Raw genomic sequence first — 21,323 nt, 5'->3', positions numbered from 1 at the left:
AACAAATAATCCACACTCCTGTGCTAAACCTGAACATTAGCACATCTCTCCCCTCTAGTGGCCATTGCATATATCAAGCGTCAACTAGAGTCATGTGGAGGACAAATGGTTTTAAAAAGTAAATCAATACATGTTCAATAACCCCTACACCAGGGGTGGGCAATTTCAGTCCCCCGGGGCCTGATTGGTGTAAGTTTTGCCCCAGCTAGCACACCTGACTCCAATAATCACCTAATCATGATCTTCAGTTTAGAATGCAATTTGATTAAATCAGCTGTGTTTGCTAGAGATGGAGAAAAAGAGGAACAACAATCTGGCCCCTGAGGACTGTTTTCCACCCTGTAGCAACTTCTCTATCAAAATAAACATGTTACCAACACAGGTCATCATGCAGAAGGAAATGTCAAGGGTCAAATTCCAGTTTTAATCATTTCTGTTTATTTGAGAAGCACATTCCCATTAGCATTGTACAACTGAAACCTACAGTGGTCTCCCCTACCCAGTCAGAGGGGTCAAGTGAACAAAGTTCTCTATACTGTATTTGTCAAGGTTTTGCAGATGTAGGGATTGTGAGCAGGACCAGTGTGGTTAAGGCTGGAAGCTGGTGTAGAGAGCTCTATGGTCCGTGTTTCTTTTCACCCGCATTGACGCAAACGACGGCTTTGGCAAAGACTGACCTCTGCCGACTAGCAGGTTGGGACTGGGGGTTAGTGGGGAGGGGCTAAAAAGAGGTGGAGGGAGAACAGTCCTAAAAAAAACAGGAAATAACAGCAAACATTCGCTCACACACCTAAAAACTAAAATAATTGATAACAAGCAGTCAAAACCCGTACAAAGTGACATCAAATTGCCTTCTCTTGCCCCACACTGTTAGTCTCATTCATTAAAAGGCCCAGTGCAGTCAAAAATGTGATTTGACTGTGTTTTACATACATTTTCACAATATGCGGTTGCAATTATACTGTGCAATTGTGAAAATGCCCTTTTAGTTCAAGAGCGGTTTAAAAACACAGTCTGAAATTTCAGCCCATTTTCGTGGGATGGATTTTGGCCTGCCCGGTGACAACGGGTAGTAAATTTGTTAACAGACCAATAAGAAAGAGTTCCAAACCTCTCTGCCAATAACAGCTAGTTTTCCCCTCCCGAGCAGACCAGTCCCATACAATCCTATCAAAAATTGTTGCTTGAGAAATTGCTCTTTACCAAGATTATATTTTTGTTTCATTTTGACCAGTTTAATTGAACACAATTACAGTAAGGTACTTAATTGTTACCTAGAAATGATTTGATATTGAGATAAAAACAGCTGCATTGGACCTTTAAACTTTCAGTGGCTGGCCCTCTGGTCAGTAAAGTTGAGGTCAGCTCTAGCATTGACAGCATGGCTAGGACACGACTGTCAGTTGACCAATAGGCAGAAACGTTGAGCATCAGGCCCCATGCAGCACCATACCACCAACATGGGCCCACTCATCATGAGTCCAGTTTTCACATGTACTAACATCCGAGTAGGGAGCTAGTCAACTGCTAAGAACTCAGAACAAGGTGATAACGAGCAGAGAGAGAGCTGACAACACAGGAGAGAACCCCAACCCTGGTCTTTAGTTTAGCACCAGGGGGCAGTGGGGTCTAGAGGGAGTAAGAGGGGTGCTGGGGAGGGCCCCTTTACCTCCCGTCCTCCCTCTTAGCGCGGGTCTGCACCAGCTCGCAGGGCTGCAGTACCCAGTTGTTATCATGCAGCCCCACACGGCAGCCTGGTGTGTCCTTATCCGTGCGCCGGCAGCACATCCAATAGGAGCGTCCATAAGGCAGGTCGTGGTGGTAAGGTTTGGGGTGCCAGCGACAGAGAGACACGTCGCCCCGTTCGTACTGCCGCTTGCACTGCTTGCAGGGGTCGTCGCGGTACAGCGGGTCCTGGTTCCAGCGCGAGTCGGTGGCGGGCACACCGTACATCTCAATCAGAACCTTGAAGTCGTAGCAGGTGCACTTGAGGGCGGCCAGCGAGCGCGTGGGCAGGTAGCTGAAGATGTTGACCATGATGTGGTCGGGCAGTAGCAGCATGTACTGACGAGGCTCCAGCAGCCGCTGGATCTGGAAGCGGATCTCCAGGAAGTCGTGAGAGACGTGGCGGTAGAGACGGCACAGAGAGGGGTCCGAGCAGTCCTCCACGCCGGCCAGGGGGGAGTCCGGCCGGTCAGCAGCATCCCCAGCAGGATTATTGTTATTGGTGCAGTCCAAAGAGCACATTCCACTGCTGCTGCCGGTGCCACTGTCCTCATCAGACCCTCTCTGGGGCTGCAGGAAGAACAGCTGGCCTGGAGGGGGGTCCTCTGAGCCGTCGGCAGGGCTGACCCCACTGGGCATGGCGAAACACACAGTCTCCTCTTGCACATTCTCTGTGCTGTCCTTGCCATAGAACACACATTGGTCTACAGCACCCGTGACAACCACCTCTACGTGGAAGCCAGTCACCCTCTCCCGGGCCACAGACTTCTTCTCCCCAGAGCCGAGCTCCTGGCTGGGGTCCGGGCTGCTGGAGGCTGGCCGGTCTGTATGGCTCTCCCCATGGGGGTCAGCTTTTGGAGAGCCGGACAGCAGCAGGCTGGGGTCCCGTGACGTGGGGCTGACCAGCTGATAAAGATCACAGGTGATCTTCTCGTTGGCTCGGGCCCCCGCCTGGCCCCCTCCTCCCCCACAGCTCATGAACATGCAGCGGGGCCGGCCTGCGGGCTCTGACTGTGAGCCAGGATCTAGGCTGGATACCCGGAAGGCAATCCTCACTTCACCTCGGCCGTGGGTGGGCCCAGAGTCCCCGCTCCGCTCCCTCTCCCTGGGGGAGTCCAGGCCCGACACGGGCCTCAGTGTGTTCTCCAGGAGCTGATGTTGGGACTCAAAGTGGGCTATGGCCTTAGCCACACGCCGCGACTCCTGCTGCTCCTCCTCCTCCAGGACACCGCGTGGGGGGTCAGGGCTCTCTGACAGGAACACCATGGGGCTGGGGTCGGAGACTGTGCCCTGCAGGAGCGTGTGTCCGGGGTGTTCTGTGGCAGTCTGTTCCTGGGTCACCATGCCCTGCAAGGCCATGGCTGTACGCTGCTCTACCAGGGCCACCATCTCAGCAACGGACAGCAGGTCAGTCTCGCTCACTCCCTGGATGGCCTCTGGGGTGGAGGCTTCTGGGGGCGGGGTGGCGGGGATAATGTTGGTCTGGGCCCGGGCGGGGGGGTCATAGGAGGAGCAGCGCCGCCTACGCTTGGCCTTAGTGCAATCCGTGGCCCAGTTCCCTTTCACCTTTATGGCGCTGGGTCGAGGCAGGCCCACCCCACTGAACTGGTGGGCCACGAAGAAGGCAATCTTCTCCTTGGTGTTGCCTGGCTTGATGACGTACCAGGTGTCCAGCAGCACCCTCCCATCCTCCATCTGAGTGGCGCCGGGAGGGGTGGAGGGAGCCTGCAGTGCCGAGGCCGGGTCGGCGTCTGGGGGACTGTTCTCGGAGCCGGCATCCTCCTCCTCCTCCTGGCCATCCACGCTTCCCCCGACCTCCAGCGACGTGCGCCCAGCAGTGTCAGCCTTGCAGAGGAAGGGGGCTGCCCCACTGCCCCCTGTACCTCTGGGCTTGTTCTGGGAGTAGGTGCCAAAGGGGCGTGGGCACCACAGTCGGATGTGGGAGAAGGTGTCTCGGTCCATCACGGGCCGGAGGGAAGCATATCGGCGGCGTCTAGGCTGGGCATCTGCTGTGCACCACGTTACTCATTCTCTCTGTGCGAGACAGCAGGCACCGTCACAGGAAGAGGGCATACAATCTGAAGGAAGAGAGAGCAGTTTTATTACAGGAGCAGTATTACAATATTCACCATCATAGGTCATCTAGCCGGGGGCTAGATTTCATCAAATGTTATTCATTACACATCTTCTAAAAATGTAATTTGAGGGAGACTTTCTTCCCATGCATTCTACATGTTGCATTAGTATTAAGTCCCTAAAATGACCTCATCTAATTGTGACATGCTGATTCAGAAGCCACCACTATGGAAGGTTATTTCAACTCCTAGCCATTCAATACAGCAAGAGCACAGCAAATCAGCTCCTAGCCTCTTGGCGGTTCAGAAACAAAAGGTCACAGTGCACAAGTCAGGAAGACTCATGCTTTCAGACAGCCTCAACAGCTAAACTCAATTAGTCATTACATACGCTCACTGTAATATAAATTCTCTCGCCTTGAAGGTTTTCAATCTAATTAAAGGCTTCCATTTCGGGGACTTGTGTTGTCTGGGGAAGATGAAAGGAGATATAAAGGAGGGGAGGAAAATGGATCCCCATCCTGACGCTTCAAAGAGGACCTGCCTAATAGGAAGCAAGGAAGGCATATGCCTAACCTATTTTTAGAAGGGGAGAGTAGTGGAGTTGATGTTGAGAGAGTAAAGGACCTTGGCCTCGGCCTGCAGGAAAAGCGTTTACGCAGGGTGCCCGTGCCATTACATGTTACCATGCCAAAAATGTGGCACTGGGGGCTTAAGAGGAACAAGTGGCGCAAGACTGTTTCAAGACATTTAGACCTCTGATGGTGTCTGTTAATATGGTTTTGTAATTTCGTATATTTTATGTGTCTGATACATGTAGGGCTCATCTGTAAAATACACCCTAGTCTCCGTATGACGACCCTGTCAAAAACATAACGTATAAAAGTGAACAAAAATATTTGTGAGACATGCTGATTCAGAAGCAACCGCTATGGAAGGTGTGAGACTCATTGGATCAAATTTCACCTTCTAGCCATTCATTACAGCAAGAGCACAGCAAATGATAGGCAAATCAGCTTCTAGGCAGTTCAGAAACCAAGTCACAGTGCACGTGATATATATCTATATCAGCAATGGGTGTGGCTGAAAAGGCCAAATCCACTAATGTGAAGAGGTTAGAGGTGTCTACACATACACAGGGCCTTCATGAAGAGCTCAGTGACTTTCAACGTGGCACCGTCATAGGATGCCACCTTTTCAAAAAAATATCTGCCTTGCTAGAGCTGTTATTGGGAAATGGAAACGTCTAGGAGCAACAACGGCTCAGCCGCGAAGTGGTAGGCCACACAAGCTCACAGAACGGGACCGCCGAGTGCTGAAGCGCATAAACATTGACTGGTACTGTTTATATACAGACTACCGGTCAAAGGTTTTAGAATGTTTATATACAGACTACCGGTCAAAGGTTTTAGAACACCTACTCACAAGATTTCTTTATTTTTACTATTTTCATCATTGTAGAATAATAGCAAAGACATCAAACTATGAAATAACACATATGGAACCATGTAGTGACCAAAGAAAGTGTTAAACAAATCAAAAATATTATATACATTTGAGATTCTTCAAATAGCCACCCTTTGCCCTGATGACAGCTTTGCACACTCTTGGCATTCTCTCAACCAGCTTCACCTGGAATGCTTTTCCAACATATGCTGAGCACTTGGCTGCTTTTCTTCACTCATCCTAAACCATCTCAATTTAGTTGAGGTCGAGGGATTGTGGAGGCCAGGTCATCTGATGCTGCACTCCATCACTCTCCTTTGTAAAATAGCCCTTACACAGCCTGGAGGTGTGTTGGGTCAAATCAAATGTTATTTGTCACATACACATGGTTAGCAGATGTTAATGCGAGTGTAGTGAAATGCTTGTTAAATGACTGTCAGAAGTGGGATATGAACGCACGCCTCCATGGGAGACTGCGAACTGAACGATGCGCCTTAGACCGCTCCACCATCCTGACTAAATTATCTCGCCTTGAAGGTTTTCAAAAACAAATGATAGTGGGACTAAGTGCAAACTAGATGGGCTGGCGTATCGCTGCAGAATGCTGTGGTAGCCATGCTGGTTAAGTGTGCCTTGAATTCGAAATAAACCACCAACAGTTTCACCAGTAAAGCACCGCCACATGCAGAGATCATCCATTCACCCACACCGCATCTCAGAAAGACACAGCGTTTGGAACCAGAAATCTTCAATTTGGACTCCAGACCAAAAGACAAATTTCCACCGGTCTAATGTCCATTGCTCCTGTTTCTTGGCCCAAGCAAGTCTCTTCTTCTTAAATGGTGTCTTTTAGTAGTGATTTATTTGCAGCAATTAGACAATGAAGGCAGTTTGCGCTGTTCTGTGAAGGGAGTAGTACACAGCGTTGTAAGAGATTTTCAGTTTCTTGGCAATTTCTCACATGGAATAGCCTTCATTTCTCAGAACAAGAATAGACTGATGAGTTTCAGAAGAAAGTTATTTGTTTCTGGACATTTTGTTTGAGCCTGTAATTGAACCTACAAATGCTGATGCTCCAGATACTCAACTGGTCTAAAGGCCAGTTTTATTGCTTCTTTAAACAGAACAACAGTTTTCAGCTGTGCTAACATAATTGCAAAATGGTTTTCTAATTCTCAATTAGCCTTTTTAAAAATGCTAAAAACTTGGATTAGTTAACACAATGTGCCATTGGAACACAGCAATGATGGTTTTGCTGAGTTTGCATAGGCGCACAAAACAAACTTCCCTTTTTCAGGACCCTGTCTTTCAAAGAATTCGTAAAAATCCAAATAACGTCACATATCTTCATTGTAAAGGGTTTAAACACTACTTCCCATGCTTGTTCAATGAGCCGTCATACTGCTCAGGAAGGAGACGCGTTGTGTCTTCTAGAGATGAACGTACTTCTGCGAAAAATGCAAATCAATCCCAGAACAAAAGCAAAAGGACCTTGTGAATATGCTGGAGGAACCAGGTACAAAAGTATCTATATCCACAGTAAAACGAGTCCTATATCAACATAACCTGAAAGGCTGCTCAGCAAGGAAGAAGCCAAAACCGCCATAAAAAAGCCAGACTACAGTTTGCAACTGCACATGGGGACAAAGATCCTCTGATCTGATGAAACAAAGATAGAACTGTTTGGCCATAATGACCACCGTTATGTTTGGAAGAAAAAGGGGGAGGCTTGCAAGCCGAAGAACACCATCCCAACTGTGAAGCATGGGGGTGGCAGCATCATGTTGTGGGGGTGCTTTGCTGCAGGAGGGACTGGTGCACTTCACAAAATAGATGGCATAATGAGGTAGGACAATTATGTGGATATATTGAAGCAACAACAAGACATCAGTCAGGAAGTTAAAGCTTGGTCGCATATGGGTCTTCCAAATGGACAATGACCCCAAGCATACTTCCAAAGTTGTGGCAAAATGGCTTAGGGACAACAAAGTCAAGGTATTGGAGTGGCCATCACAAAGCCCTGACCTCAATCCTATAGAACATTTGTGGGCAGAACTGAAAAAGTATTTAAGAGCAAGGAGGCCTAAAAACCTGACTCAGTTACACCAGCTCCGTCAGGAAGAATGGTCCAAAATTCACCCAACTTATTGTGGGAAGCTTGTGGAAGGCTACTCGAAACATTTGACCCAAGTTAAACCATTTAAAAATCAATGCTACCAAATACTAATTGAGTGTATGTAAACTTCTGACCCACTGGGAATGTGATGAAAGAAATCAAAGCTGAAATAATTCTCTCCACTATTATTCTGACATTTCACATTATTAAAATAAAGTGGTGATCCTAACTGACCTAAGAAAGGGAATTTTTACTAGGATTAAATGTCAGAAATTGTGAAAAACGGTTTAAATGTATTTGGCTAAGGTGTATGTAAACTTCCAACTTCAACTGTATATATAAAAAAAAAAAAAAAGTAAAAAGACTGAACAAGCCCCACTCTTTCCATCCTGTGATCCCAAACAAGTTGAGACAGACAGCACTAGTATAACACCTAATTTTCTCGACTCTTACCAGGAAAACATAGGCCGATATCTAGCCTATCTATACTTGTCGCCAGTTGTAAGCATGATAATATGAAATGTGTACCTTCAGCTGAATAGGAATGTCTGACTAGTCTGCTACCCAGGCTGTTTGTGTGTGTGCGTCAGAGGCCAGAACTACTCCTGGGCTGGTTAAGGGCTTTATAATCACACAGCTCCAGCTAAGAGCCTGCAGATTACTCTCTGTATGAAGTACATCCCTGGGCCACCACCCTACCGATAAAAAGATTGGATGGCGTAACAGGGACAGTGAGCGTCAGTCCATCTTTGTGACTAAAACAGGCACTTCCTGAAGCAGTGAGAGAGAGGCAGTGAGTGGCAGCCAGTGCATGATTGAATGGCTCTAGTCAGATTCCCTCCATTGACCAGTATCTATTATTCAGAGCCAGCCAGCCAACAGTGCTTCAGAAGATGGAAAGATGGAAGAGTCCACTACCAGTTATCCAGAGTCAATAGCTTTAATCCATGCTGTAGTCTTCGTTGTCAATTAATAGGCTATTTGACGGTTTACCCTGTAATTTAATTAGGAAATAAGGTGGCCGATGAACAGGTGATAGTAAAATGCTACGATGGAAATAGATGGCATGCAGTATGCAGTACTAATGACAGGCCTAGTAGCCTATAGGCTAGCTATTTTACACTTGTCTCCATACCAGGTGTTAAACAAAGCTGAACTCTGCAAGGAGACCCATCATATACAAGATGTTTAAAGACATCTATACTGGCTTAATAGCAGGTAATGAGTAGCCTGAATTTACGAGAAAGTCCACATAAAATATGAGGACATGAGACGAGAAGTCCATTCATTGTATTCGAATGATATCCACGGGCCAAAACATGGCCCTGATGTTGCCGACAACCTGTATCCATGAAGAATTAATTCCGACAGATGATAAAACCTCTGCAATGATAATGCCGTTTTCGTTTCTCATTTTAAACAATTCCTGCAAATTAAGGCTGGTTTTAATCTTTTTGCATAATCCACCAAATCCTGTCCATGCCCAGCAGCAGTACAGAAATCGCTGAGTGCCGCGCCAGAGGCTCGTCTCTCACTGGCTCCCCAAGTTGTCCGACATCTGAACTACACACACACACCAATGCAGGAGAATTCATTCCTCCATCATGACCTCGCTCAAACAATCCAGAGGCTTTCTGTTGGAGGATATTCAGCAGGCTCAACATCATAACACAATGGTCCAGATTAACCAGGGAATGTATAGACACAAAACAGTTGTCAATTGGCCACATGACAGCCACAGAATAAAATGTCAATTCTAAAACTTGAGTTTCTATCTGGAGCATTCGAAAACATTGCGCCCACTAAAATACCACTGTTAGAATAGTCTCAGGCATTGAAGGAATGTTCAGCACTACACCATTCCTATTACAGAGAAAATGTCATATTGAAAAGACAACTTAGGCACAGTAAACAGGGAAGGACCTTTCAAACAAACAAAAAACACATTTTTCTTCTTCCAATTCCAGGCTGTCCTCAGATAATTCAGACAGGCCCCTCATTCACCTCTAGAGCTATACTCCCTCTCAGAGGCTTTGGGAATGGTGGACAATGCAGGGAGGTGATAAATGGCGCTCGCCTTGGCTGCGCCTGCAGAGACAATACAGCAGTAGCCCGGGCAGCAGGTGAGGCTGATGATGCTCGTCTACAAGAACAATGGACTCCACCCATCCCCGATAAAATGAACCCAGAGTGCCTTCGTCAAGAGAAGGTCAGGCAGACAAGTTGGCTATAGAAGTGTTTGGTCTGTCAGCTGTGCTTCTCTGGTAGTGAACAGAACTGCATTGAACTGCAATGGATATCGATGCACTCCTTTTAAACTATAGCTCATCAGTTTTTTCTTTCCACCATTTGGCTTCAACCAAGAGTTCATCATCCACCCCCTTACTCAAATAGTGTTGGTTGTAAGGGCCAGGACAGTGGTTGCCAAAATGGTGAATTGTTGTTTATCTGTAAACATTGGAATACAAACCCTGTCATTACAAAACTGATACACAGGCTATTCTGAGAGGATTTTAGGCTGAACCAAGCAGGATCATCAATGGATGTTCCCTGGAACTTAACTATTTAATATTTTTGGCATCTTCATGCCAAAGGCTTTCCATTTCAATACTTCTGATTCTAAAGAACCAAAATAAAGATGTATAGGCCTAGTTCTCAGTTGAATAACAGATACCAGCTCACCAACAACAAAGGTGCTCATCCTGTAGTTTGATTACTTATTTTGTCTTTGAGAAAAGATTAACGCCCACAGATTATTCATTTTTGGTCCGGTCCAGACCGGCCTTTTTTTTATAGCACAAATAGACATCCATGATTGGTCCAGACTATGTTTCACAAGTTTTTCAGAGCACAACACAAAAAGTTGAGTACAGTATACTTCAGTACAGCAGAGTAGAATAGAGTTCAGTTCAGTACACAGTAAAGCACACTAGAGTACACTAATGTACTGTGCTGAACTACTAAAATATTTAAGTGCCTTTGAAAGGGCTATGGAAGTAGGTGCCAGGCGCACAGGTTTGTGTCAAGAACTGCAACGCTGCTGGGTTTTTCAAACTCAACAGTTCCCTGCGTGCATTGAAAATGGTCCACCACTCAAAGAACATCCAGCCAACTGTGGGAAACATTGGCCAGCATCCATGTGGAACACTTGACACTTGACACCTTGTAGAGTCCATGCCCTGGCGAATTGAGGCTGTTCTGAGGGCAAATGTGGAAACAGACATCAGTGACTGGTTCAGATTTGTCCCAGTCCAACCAAATTTGGTCTCATTAAAATAGCCAGTGTGTAGAATAATACCCAAATATGCATATTTCTACATTTGTGTGCCTATTTAGGATACAACACCTTAATATCCATAATGATGCATTTATTTATGTGTAGGACAGATCAGGGACCTATGATGAAATTCTGTTAACGCAATTCTAAATCAACTTCACATACTGTAGTTTAATAACCAAAATATATTTTTTAATAACCAAAATATATCAAGGTGTCATAGCTGACACCTCATTGTTTCTGCAGACATTGTTGAATCTTAATTCAGAGTAGATATTTAACAGTGTTTGGAAAACGTGGTCACCTAGCCAATGCTAAATCAAGAAGCTGAAAAAACAAAATAGACAGAAACGGTACTGCACTGAGGAAGTACAGGTGACATGGACTCTAGCTATAAACAAAGCGCCTTCAGAATTGAAAGGCACATTTCCATTAGGTTGTAACTTACAGGTGGTCAGCATGGGTAACCATGATTAGCCAAGGACTAATTATTGACATGCTCATTGGTGTTCATTCAGTTGTCTAACGCTGATCAAATGGTCAGTTGAAATGTGCAAAAATGACAATTTTACAAGAATTGCGCAATCTAGCTAGGAACAGGACGAAACAGAAATCCAGCCTGTGTGGTTGAACTATTCTTACAACTACAGTAACGTTAACTAAGTTCACCTCCGAGGTCCATATTAATAAACCAAGTTGGTTAACTAGCTAACTAATGTGTGCTTACGTTAGGTTAGTTCTGATAATCACTTATGCTAACTAGCAACTATATGATATGCAGGCCAAAGAGGTAACGTTAAACACTCATGTTAGCTAGGTAACGTTCGCTAACCAACTTCATTTCTTAGCTGCTAGTTTAGCTTAACGTTAAAAAGTTAACGTTGGCTGGCTATCTAACTAGTCTAAGTTAGCTAGCGCGTTATAGCCCAAAAGGCCAACAACAATCTCGTTGTTACATTGATGTTACAAACACTCGCCAAGGCGCGGCTAACTGATAGGCACCAACAGATCGTCTTTGACGAAAATAAAACGAGTTAGACAACTGCATTAAGGGGTGTAACGTTGTGTGCTGACTAGCCAAACAAAATTGCAATGGAACCCATATTGTGTGTTGCTGGCTAACGACGTTGACTAGCTTTGACCCGAATTTAAATACAGCTAAAGTGAAGTAATTCATGTTTCCGTCATCTTACCTGTAGATCCGCAAGCACTTGACCGGCAACAGTGCTGATGACAGTAACGTTACTAGCAAGCCCCCCCCGACGGTCGTAGGCCTGTTTTCCACTCAACAACCGACCGATTAATCAGATTGAGCAAGGATAGGGGTGCAGGTGACTCGGGTTATCTTTTACTTGTCCACGTAAATTAGCTAGCTATCTGGCTGCAGAGTACTTTCCAATATCAACCTAATGTTAATATCGAAGCCTACTGTCCGTTTTTCAATTGTACACAACCTATCTATACTGATCCTGTTTCACACTCTTCCTCGTTCATCTGGCTACCTTTTCAGAGCTGACACAGGCTGACCTTTACGGTATGTTCTCTGAACAACCAAAATAATCGGAGTCGGAACATCCGTGGAGAGGAAGGCCATCTTGTTGACAGGCAGCTGCACAAGGCCCACAGCCAATAGCAAGGCAGAGTCGATGGTGTGCCCATATATGGCATATATGGCCCCACTCACCCCCCTTCTTAGGTCTCACTCCTCCGCATCTCTCTCAATTCAGTTCAATTCAATTCAATTCAAGGGGCTTTATTGGCATGGGAAACATATTGTAATAAAACAGGCAGGGAGCAGGCCTCGAACCCTCGACCTTATAGCCCGAAGTCCAGCGTGCTATCGACTGTGCCCCAAAAGCATGCTCAAGCGGCAGAATCGATATCTGCACTTATATACCAAGGGTCATTCAATATGTTAACATTGCCAAAGCAAGTGAAGTACATCATATACAAAAGTGAAATAAACAATAAAATGAACAGTAAACATTACACTCACAGAAGTTCAAAAAGACAATAAAAACATTACAAATGTCATATTATGTACAGTGTTGCAACGATGTACAAATGATTAAAGTACAAAAGGGAAAATAAATAAGCATAAATATGGGTTGTATTTACAATGGTGTTTGTTCTTCACTTGTTGGTCGTTTATTGTGGCAACTGGTCACACATCTTGCTGCTGTGATGGCACACTGTGGTATTTCACCCCGGTAGATATGGGAGTTTATCAAAATCGGATTTGTTTTCAAATTCTTTGTGGATCTGTGTAATCTGAGGGAAATATGTGTCTCTAATATGGTCATACATTGGGCAGGAGGTTAGGAAGTGCAGCTCAGTTTCCACCTCATTTTGTGAGCAGTGTGCACATAGCCTGTCTTCTCTTGAGAGCCAGGTCTGCCTACGGCAGCCTTCTCAATAGCAGGGCTATGCTCACTGAGTCTGTACAATGACAAAGCTTTCCTTAAGTTTGGATCAGTCACAGTTGTCAGGTATTCTGCCACTGTGTATTCTCTGTTTAGGGCCAAATAGCATTCTAGTTTGCCTTTTATGGGGGCAGCAGGGTAGCCTAGTGGTTAGAGCATTGGACTAGTAACCGGAAGGTTGCAAGCTCAAACCCAGAAACTGAAAAGGTACAATTCTGTTGTTCTACCCCTGAACAGGCAGTTAACCCCCTGTTCCTGGGCCGTCATTGAAAATAAGAATTTATTCTTAACTGACTTGCCTGGTATAAAAATGTAAAAAATTAGGTGGTTGTAGAATCTAACGGCTGTTCTCTCGATTTTGATAATTACCGGTTATCGGCCTAATTCTGCTCTGCATTATTTGGTGTTCTACGTTGTACACGGATGTTTCTGCAGAATTCTGCATGCAGAGTCTCAATTTGGTGATTGTCCCATTTTGTGAATTCTTGGTTGGTGAACGGACCCCAAACTTCAGAACCATAAAGGGCAATGGATTATATAACTGATTCAAGTATTTTTAGCCAGATCCTAATTGGTATGTCGAATTTTATGTTCCTTTTGATGACATAGAATGTCCTTCTTGCCTTGTCTCTCAGATCGTTCACAGCTTTGTGGAAGTTACAGTGGGGCAAAAAAGTATTTAGTCAGCTACCAATTGTGCACGTTCTCCCACTTAAAAAGATGAGAGAGGCCTGTAATTTTCAGAATTTATTTGCAAATTATGGTGGAAAATAAGTATTTGGTCAATAACAAAAGTTTATCTCAATACTTTGTTATATACCCTATATACCCTTGGCAATGACAGAGGTCAAACATTTTCTGTAAGTCTTCACGAGGTTTTCACACACTGTTGCTGGTATTTTGGCCCATTCCTCCATGCAGATCTCCTCTAGAGCAGTGATGTTTTGGGGCTGTTGCTGGGCAACACAGACTTTCAACTCCCTCCAAAGATTTTCTATGGGGTTGAGATCTGGAGACTGGCTAGGCCACTGCAGGACCTTGAAATGCTTCTTACGAAGCCACTCCTTCGTTGCCCGGGAGGTGTGTTTGGGATCATTGTCATGCTGAAAGACCCAGCCACGTTTAATCTTCAATGCCCTTGCTGATGGAAGAAGGTTTTCACTCAAAATCTCACGATACATGGCCCCATTCATTCTTTCCTTTAAACGAATCAGTCGTCCTGGTCCCTTTGCAGAAAAACCCCAATGCATGATGTTTCCACCCCCATGCTTAACAGTAGGTAGGGTGTTCATTGGATACAACTAAGCATTCTTTGTCCTCCAAACACAACGAGTTGAGTTTTTACCAAAAAGTTATATTTTGGTTTCATCTGACCATATGACATTCTCTTAATCTTCTTCTGGATCATCCAAATGCTCTCAAGCAAACTTCAGACGGGCCTGGACATGTATTGGTTTAAGCAGCGGGACACGTGTGGCACTGCAGGATTTGAGTCCCTGGCGGCGTTCTGGGATTTTTGCTCACCATTCTTGTGATCATTTTGACCCCACGGGGTGAGATCTTGCATGGAGCCCCAGATCGAGGGAGATTATCAGTGGTCTTGTATGTCTTCCATTTCCTAATAATTGCTCCCACAGTTGATTTCATCAAACCAAGCTGCTTACCTATTGCAGATTCAGTCTTCCCAGCCTGGTGCAGGTCTACAATTTTGTTTCTGGTGTCCTTTGACAGCTCTTTGGTCTTGGCCATAGTGGAGTTTGGAGTGTGACTGTTTGAGGTTGTGGACAGGTGTCTTTTATACGGATAACAAGTTCAAGCAGGTGCCATTATTACAGGTAACGAGTGGAGGACAGAGGAGCCTCTTAAAGAAGAAGTTACAGGTCTGTGAGAGCCAGAAATATTGCTTGTTTGTAGGTGACCAAATACTTATTTTCCACCATAATTTGCAAATAAATTCATTAAAAATCCTACAATGTGATTTTCTGGATTTTTTTTTCTTATTTTGTCTGTCATAGTTAAAGTGTACCTATGATAAAAATTACAGGCCTCTCTCATCTTTTTAAGTGGGAGAACTTGCACAATTGGTGGCTGACTAAATACTTTTTTGCCCCACTGTACCTGTGGCGCTGATGTTTAGGCCAAGGTATGTATAGTGTTTGTGTGCTCTAGGGCAACAGTGTCTAGATGGAACTTGTATTTGTGGTCCTGGCGACTGGACCTTTTTTGAAACACAATGTTTTTGGTCTTACTGAGATTTACTGTCAGGGTCCAGGTCTGGCAGAATCTGTGCAGAAGATCTAGGTGCTGCTGTAGGCCCTCCTTGGTTGGTGACTGAAGCACCAGATCATCAGCAAACAGTAGACATTTGACTTCAGATTCTAGTAGGGTGAGACAGGGTGCTGCAGACTTTTCTAGTGCCCTCGCCAATTCGTTGATATACATGTTGAAGAGGGTGGGGCTTAAGCTGCATCCCTGTCTCACCCCAAGGCCCTGTGGGAAGAAATTTGTGTTTTTTGCCTATTTTAACCGCACATGTGTTGTTTGTGTACATGGATTTTATAATGTCGGATGTTTTTCCACCAACACCACTTTCCTTCAATTTGTATAGCAGACCCTCATGCTCTCTCTCTCTCTCTCTCTCTCTCTCTCTCTCTCTGGTTTTATTGGCATGGGGAACATACTGTATGTTTACATTGCCAAAGCAAGTGAAATAGATAATAAACAAAAGTGAAATAAACAATAAAAAATGAACAGTAAACATTATACGCACAAGCTTCAAAGGAATAGACACATTTCAAATATCGTATTAAAGTTTTTCTCAATTGCTAAAACATTAAAACCCATTGGCTGAACAAAGTTCTCAGTTGCCTGGACTCATTTAGCTAATTATGCAGTCTGTTGTCAATACCTTAAACCATTTCACATGGTAAAACACAATTCGCAGATCTCACAGCAAAACTCTAAACACATTCTCATTCTCAAAACACATTCTGCACTCTAATGCACATGTCATCCATACTGGTAAACACAAGTGGCAACAATCAAATACAAATAGAGAACACATGTTTATTTTATTTTTACCTTTATTTAACCAGGCAAGTCAGTTAAGAACAAATTCTTATTTTCAATGACGGCCTGGGAACAGTGGGTTAACTGCCTGTTCAGGGGCAGAACGACAGATTTGTACCTTGTCAGCTCGGGGGTTTGAACTCGCAACCTTCCGGTTACTAGTCCAACGCTCTAACCACTAGGCTACCCTGCCGCCCCATGTCATTGATTGAACACAACCACTCAAAATTGATTTAACCTGTTTCAAATGATGCGACACAACCAATATAAGCCAGTTCAGAGAGCAAACAGGTTGTTGAAGATGGGAAGGAGAAAGTCTGAGAACGAATACTGTAGTACAGTGCATTGTAGGCTGTATACTGTACAATGGACAAATTGTATGGCCCTGAACATTGTGCTTTCCATTTATTACAGTTTTTCTCAGTCGCTTTGGTGCATTTTTCACATCATCCCTAACATGTGCAAAATAATAAGTGCATTTCTCAGAACAAACTGCAATATACAATATATATGTTTCTAAAGCTAGTCAGTCACTAAAAAGCCTTAGTACATCTCTCAAAAGTAAATATTCATGCCAATGATCATGTCAGTGTCATCAGAATGATAAGTCATTGAGTCATTGTTAACGAACAAGGCCATCAAAATGTTTAGGCATGTTGTCAATGTAACTGTGTACTTTGACAGTATTACCTGATGTAAACTTAGGCTACAGTTTGCATGACAGTTACTGTATTGAAAATGCACAAGGCTGCACTTCTATGGCATATATCAATTTCACCAGTACTATTTACATATTACTGTATGTGGGTTATTGATTGAAAGAGACTGGACAACCCAAGGGGCACAAAGGAAAAAAAAGTAAATTAGAAAGAAACACAGGAAACCACCCCTAAGGCACAACTTTGCCCGCAGCACTGTTGTGCTGTCTCTACACATCCAGACGTTCCTGTCTGTCGGCGGCCCACATATTCTCATCCACATCACACCGGATATTTTCCCTTCCAATGCAACGTGGAAAGAATCTTTTGGAATGCCTTATCCATCCTCTGCAGGCGTCTACTGTGATGTCCTCACATGCTGCATCCATTGCAGCCAGCAGGGTCATCTGTGTGTGTGGCTGACGATCGTACACCTTCCACCTCCATGCTGAAAATAACTCCTCAATTGGGTTAAGGAATGGTGAATAAGGTGGGAGGAATTCTATGAGCATCCTCAGGTGGGTCACAAACCATTGCCTTATGATGTTTGATCGATGAAAACTCACATTATCACAAATGACCACATACTTTGGCAAATCCTCTCTAAACAGACCCCTCTCATCATTAGGGATGAGAGCCCTGTAGAGGGTCTCTAAAAAGTTGAGTAGATGCTGGGTGTTGTATGGCCCTATATGGGGGATATGGGTTAGGACACCATGCTCCGAAATAGCAGCACACATGGTGATATTTCCTCCCTGCTGGCCTGGCAAATCCACAGTAGCTCTGTGACCGATGATATTCCGACCCCGCCTTCTGCATTTGGTCAGGTTGAAGCCAGCCTCATCCACGTATACAAATTTGTGAGAGGGTTCACTTGATTCCAACTCCATTATACGCTATATCCCAGAACACACAGTTGAATTTGTTTTGGTAAGGAAGAGTGACATAAAATGTACATATATTGCATGTTCCTTCCACAGCAATGGAAATGTGTGCAGTTTATGATTACTGTACTATGTATCACTATAAAATGTTGCTGTAAAGTAGTTACATAGATATATGTTTTACCTGTACATACGGGTACCGTAGCTCCTTAATGGTTGAGATGCTAACTGTATGGATGTTTTCAAAGACATTGCTGTCTGGTGAACAGGTCAGGGTTCCATAGCCGCAGGCAGAACAGTTGAAACTGGAGCAGCAGCACGGCCAGGTGGACTGGGGACAGCAAGGAGTCATCATGCCAGGTAGTCCTGAGGCATGGTCCTAGGGCACAGGTCCTCCGAGAGAGAGAAAAAAAGAGAGAAAGAGAGAATTAGAGAGAGCATACTTAAATTCACACAGGACACCGGATAAGACAGGAGAAGTACTCCAGATATAACAGACTGACCCTAGCCCCCCGACACATAAACTACTGCAGCATAAACACTGGAGGCTGAGACAGGAGGGGTGAGGAGACACTGTGGCCCCATCCGATGATACCCCCGGACAGGGCCAAACAGGCAGGATATAACCCCACCCACATTGCCAAAGCGCAGCCCCCACACCACTAGAGGGACATCTTCAACCACCAACTTACCATCCTGAGACAAGGCCGAGTATAGCCGTATGTCACCCAATAGATATGGGAGTTTATCAAAAATGAATTTGTTTTGGAATTCTTTGTGGGTCTGTGTAATCTGAGGGAAATGTGTCTCTAATATGGTCATACATTGGGCAGGAGGTTAGGAAGTGCAGTTCACTTTCCACCTCATTTTGTGGCCAGTGTGCACATAGCTTGTTTTCCTCTCTCAAATTCAAATTCAAATTCAAGCTGCTTTATTGGCATGAAAAACATTGCGTCAATATTGCCAAAGCAACAATGTATACAATATATATTGTAATAAAATAATAATGAATAACAAATAATAATATAAAATGTGTCACACCCTGACCTTAGTTATCTTTGTTTTCTTTATTATTTTGGTTAGGTCAGGATGTGATGAGGGTGGTTTGTTTAGTTTTTTCATTGTCTAGGGATTTTTGTATGTCATGGGGACTTTGTCATGGGGACTTTATATGTCTGTGGTTACCTAGATCGGTTCTCGATCAGAGGCAGCTGTTTATTGTTGTCTCTGATTGGGGACCATATTTAGGTAGCCATATTCCTTGGGTAGTTTGTGGGTTCATAGTCTATGTTTAGTTGCCTGTCTGCACTAGCCATATTAGCGTCACGGTTCATTTTGTTTGTTCAGTGTTTCTTTAATTAAAGAAGTATGTGCGCTTACCATGCTGCGCCTTGGTCTCCTCCATACATCGTGACAAAATGGTAGTTAATAATAAGACAAAATAACAACAATAAAGTGTTAACAGTCAATAGTATAAATATATAAATGGCTAAAAATGGAAAATGAAACTATGCCTAACTTATAACTAACTGTCATCCTCACCGTTACATCAGTACTACTACTACCGTCACTAAACTGCTATCACTACCATCACCCCTACTACCCATACCACTACTATTTGGAATAATAGTAATAACAATACTTAAGTTATTGTTTACTATGCAGGTGTTATTATTCTATTTGTCTTTTTTCTCTGGATTTAGTAAGTTAAAATTTGGAATAAATTTAGTAATTTCTGTAAATAGTGAAACTCTTGGTGAGGAATATTTATCACAGTAAAGGAGAAAGTACATCTTTGTTTCTACCTCCCCTGATGTGCAGTGACCACATACACACTCCTCTTTGGGTAGCCATGTCTTTTTATGTCTGCCGGTTTCTATTGCCAATTGGTGGTCACTCAGCCTGTACTTGGTAAGGATCTGTCTCTGCTTCGTATTTCTGACAGAGTAGAGATAATCAGACAATTCATATTCTCTGTTTAGGGCCAAATAGCAATTTATACGACTTTTGGATTTTGTTTTGTTTTCCAATGTTGTAAAGTGAGTCCTTGATTGGTACATGATTTAGTTTATTGGAATTATTTCTTTTGGAGCAGTACTGGTGTCAGCTTGGTTGGTGAGGTCCAACACCAGCTGACAAAGGGCTCGTTTCTGGGCTCAGCTCTTGGGTTTGAAGTGCTTTAGATTGGAGACTTGGAATTAGATGTAGCCAAAATATTTATGATCTTTTGTGTATTTTCATTACCACTGGAAAGCGGCCAAATTTGCCCTACTGTAAGGTTCTGTATTTTCTTAGTCAACCTTGTGTTCTGTTTCTTTGTGTTCTTGAACGTAGCCCTGTTTCTGTGTGTTCTTGAACGTAGCCCTGTCTTTCATTCTTGTTTATTGATTTCGCCTGTGTTAGTTACTCACCTGGTCTCATCAGCTCCTTATTTAGTTCAGTTCATTCAGTTTGTGCCTTTGTGAGGTATTGTTTGTTTTGACTCTACTAAGCCTTGTCCTAGATTGTTTGTGAGATCCAGTTATAGCCACCAGTCCTAGTTTTGATTTACCTGCCTGTTTGCCTACATGTGTATGACCACTGCATGTGACCATGATTCCTGCGAAGACTAAATAATCACCTGCTGTGCGTGAATCTACACATTTTCCTCCCTGAGTTTTCATGACACCTACATGCATTAGTTGGTATTTATTTGGAATTGTAGAATTTTTCTGACAGAATTCTGCATGTAGGGCATAAATTTGATGTTTGTCCCACATTTTAAAGTCCAGTTTATTGAGTGGTCCCAACCTTGCTTCCACAAAGAGCCTATTGATAAGATTACGCTGTCAAATATTTTGGTCCAAATTCTAATCGGGATGTTGATTTAGAATAATTTCACTTTTACTGCATACAATGCTCTCCAGTCTTTTTCTTTGAGTGCATTCACTGCCATATTAAAGTTTCCTGATGCAGATATGGTCAGACCAAGGTGTGAGTATTTTTTGTGTGTGCGTTCAATCAAGGTGGTGTTCAGGGTGAATTTATATTTGTGTCTGATATTATTTTTCTTTCTGGAAAATCATTTTTGTTTTTTACATTTTATTTACTATGAGGGCCCAATTATGGCAATATTGCTCTAGAATGTTAAGGTTCTGTTGAAGACCTTCTTTGGTTGGTGATAGAAGAACAAAATCCTTAGCACATAGCAGGTATTTTACCTCTGTCAAATAGTATAGTGTGTCCTGGGGCTGGAGAATGGTCTAATTCACTTATATAAATGTTGAAAAGGGTTGACACTCAAACTGCAGCCTTGTCTCACACCTCTGGGTTATGAAAATATTGATTTATTATTTTTATTGAACACTTCTGTGTACATACATTTCATTAAGTCATACACCTTACAAGATTTTTTTTTTGGGGGGGGGGGCTGGATGTGTTTATTAGTGTATGGTCAGTAGTGTGATGGTTGGGGAGAAAGCCAATTTGACATTTACTTATTATGTTTTGTTTGTAGAAGAAATTCTTGAATTCAAAATGCTACAGAACCTTTCCCAAGTTGTTGTACACAAATTCCCCTGTAATTATTGGGGTCTGATTTGTCTCCACTTTTGTGAATAGGGGAGATGAG

At 43.6% G+C, this 21,323-nt stretch overlaps 1 protein-coding gene across 1 annotated transcript; it reads right to left on the bottom strand.

The window, feature by feature from the left end:
- Positions 1-415: 415 nt before the first annotated feature.
- On the bottom strand, positions 416-12,279 carry LOC110507566 (F-box only protein 46). The gene is made up of 2 exons (XM_021587632.2): positions 11,833-12,279; positions 416-3,803 (listed from the first exon to the last, which is right to left on the bottom strand). The coding sequence occupies exon 2, from the start codon at positions 3,685-3,687 to the stop codon at positions 1,666-1,668; it is 2,022 nt and encodes a 673-aa protein (XP_021443307.2). The 5' UTR covers positions 3,688-3,803; positions 11,833-12,279; the 3' UTR covers positions 416-1,665.
- Positions 12,280-21,323: the final 9,044 nt, after the last annotated feature.

Source organism: Oncorhynchus mykiss, chromosome 27 (assembly GCF_013265735.2).
Source record: "Oncorhynchus mykiss isolate Arlee chromosome 27, USDA_OmykA_1.1, whole genome shotgun sequence".
In the NCBI taxonomy this organism is placed as follows: Eukaryota; Metazoa; Chordata; class Actinopteri; order Salmoniformes; family Salmonidae; genus Oncorhynchus; species Oncorhynchus mykiss.
Note: the sequence above shows the minus strand (reverse complement) of the source record. Positions and strands in the feature narration are given on the sequence as shown.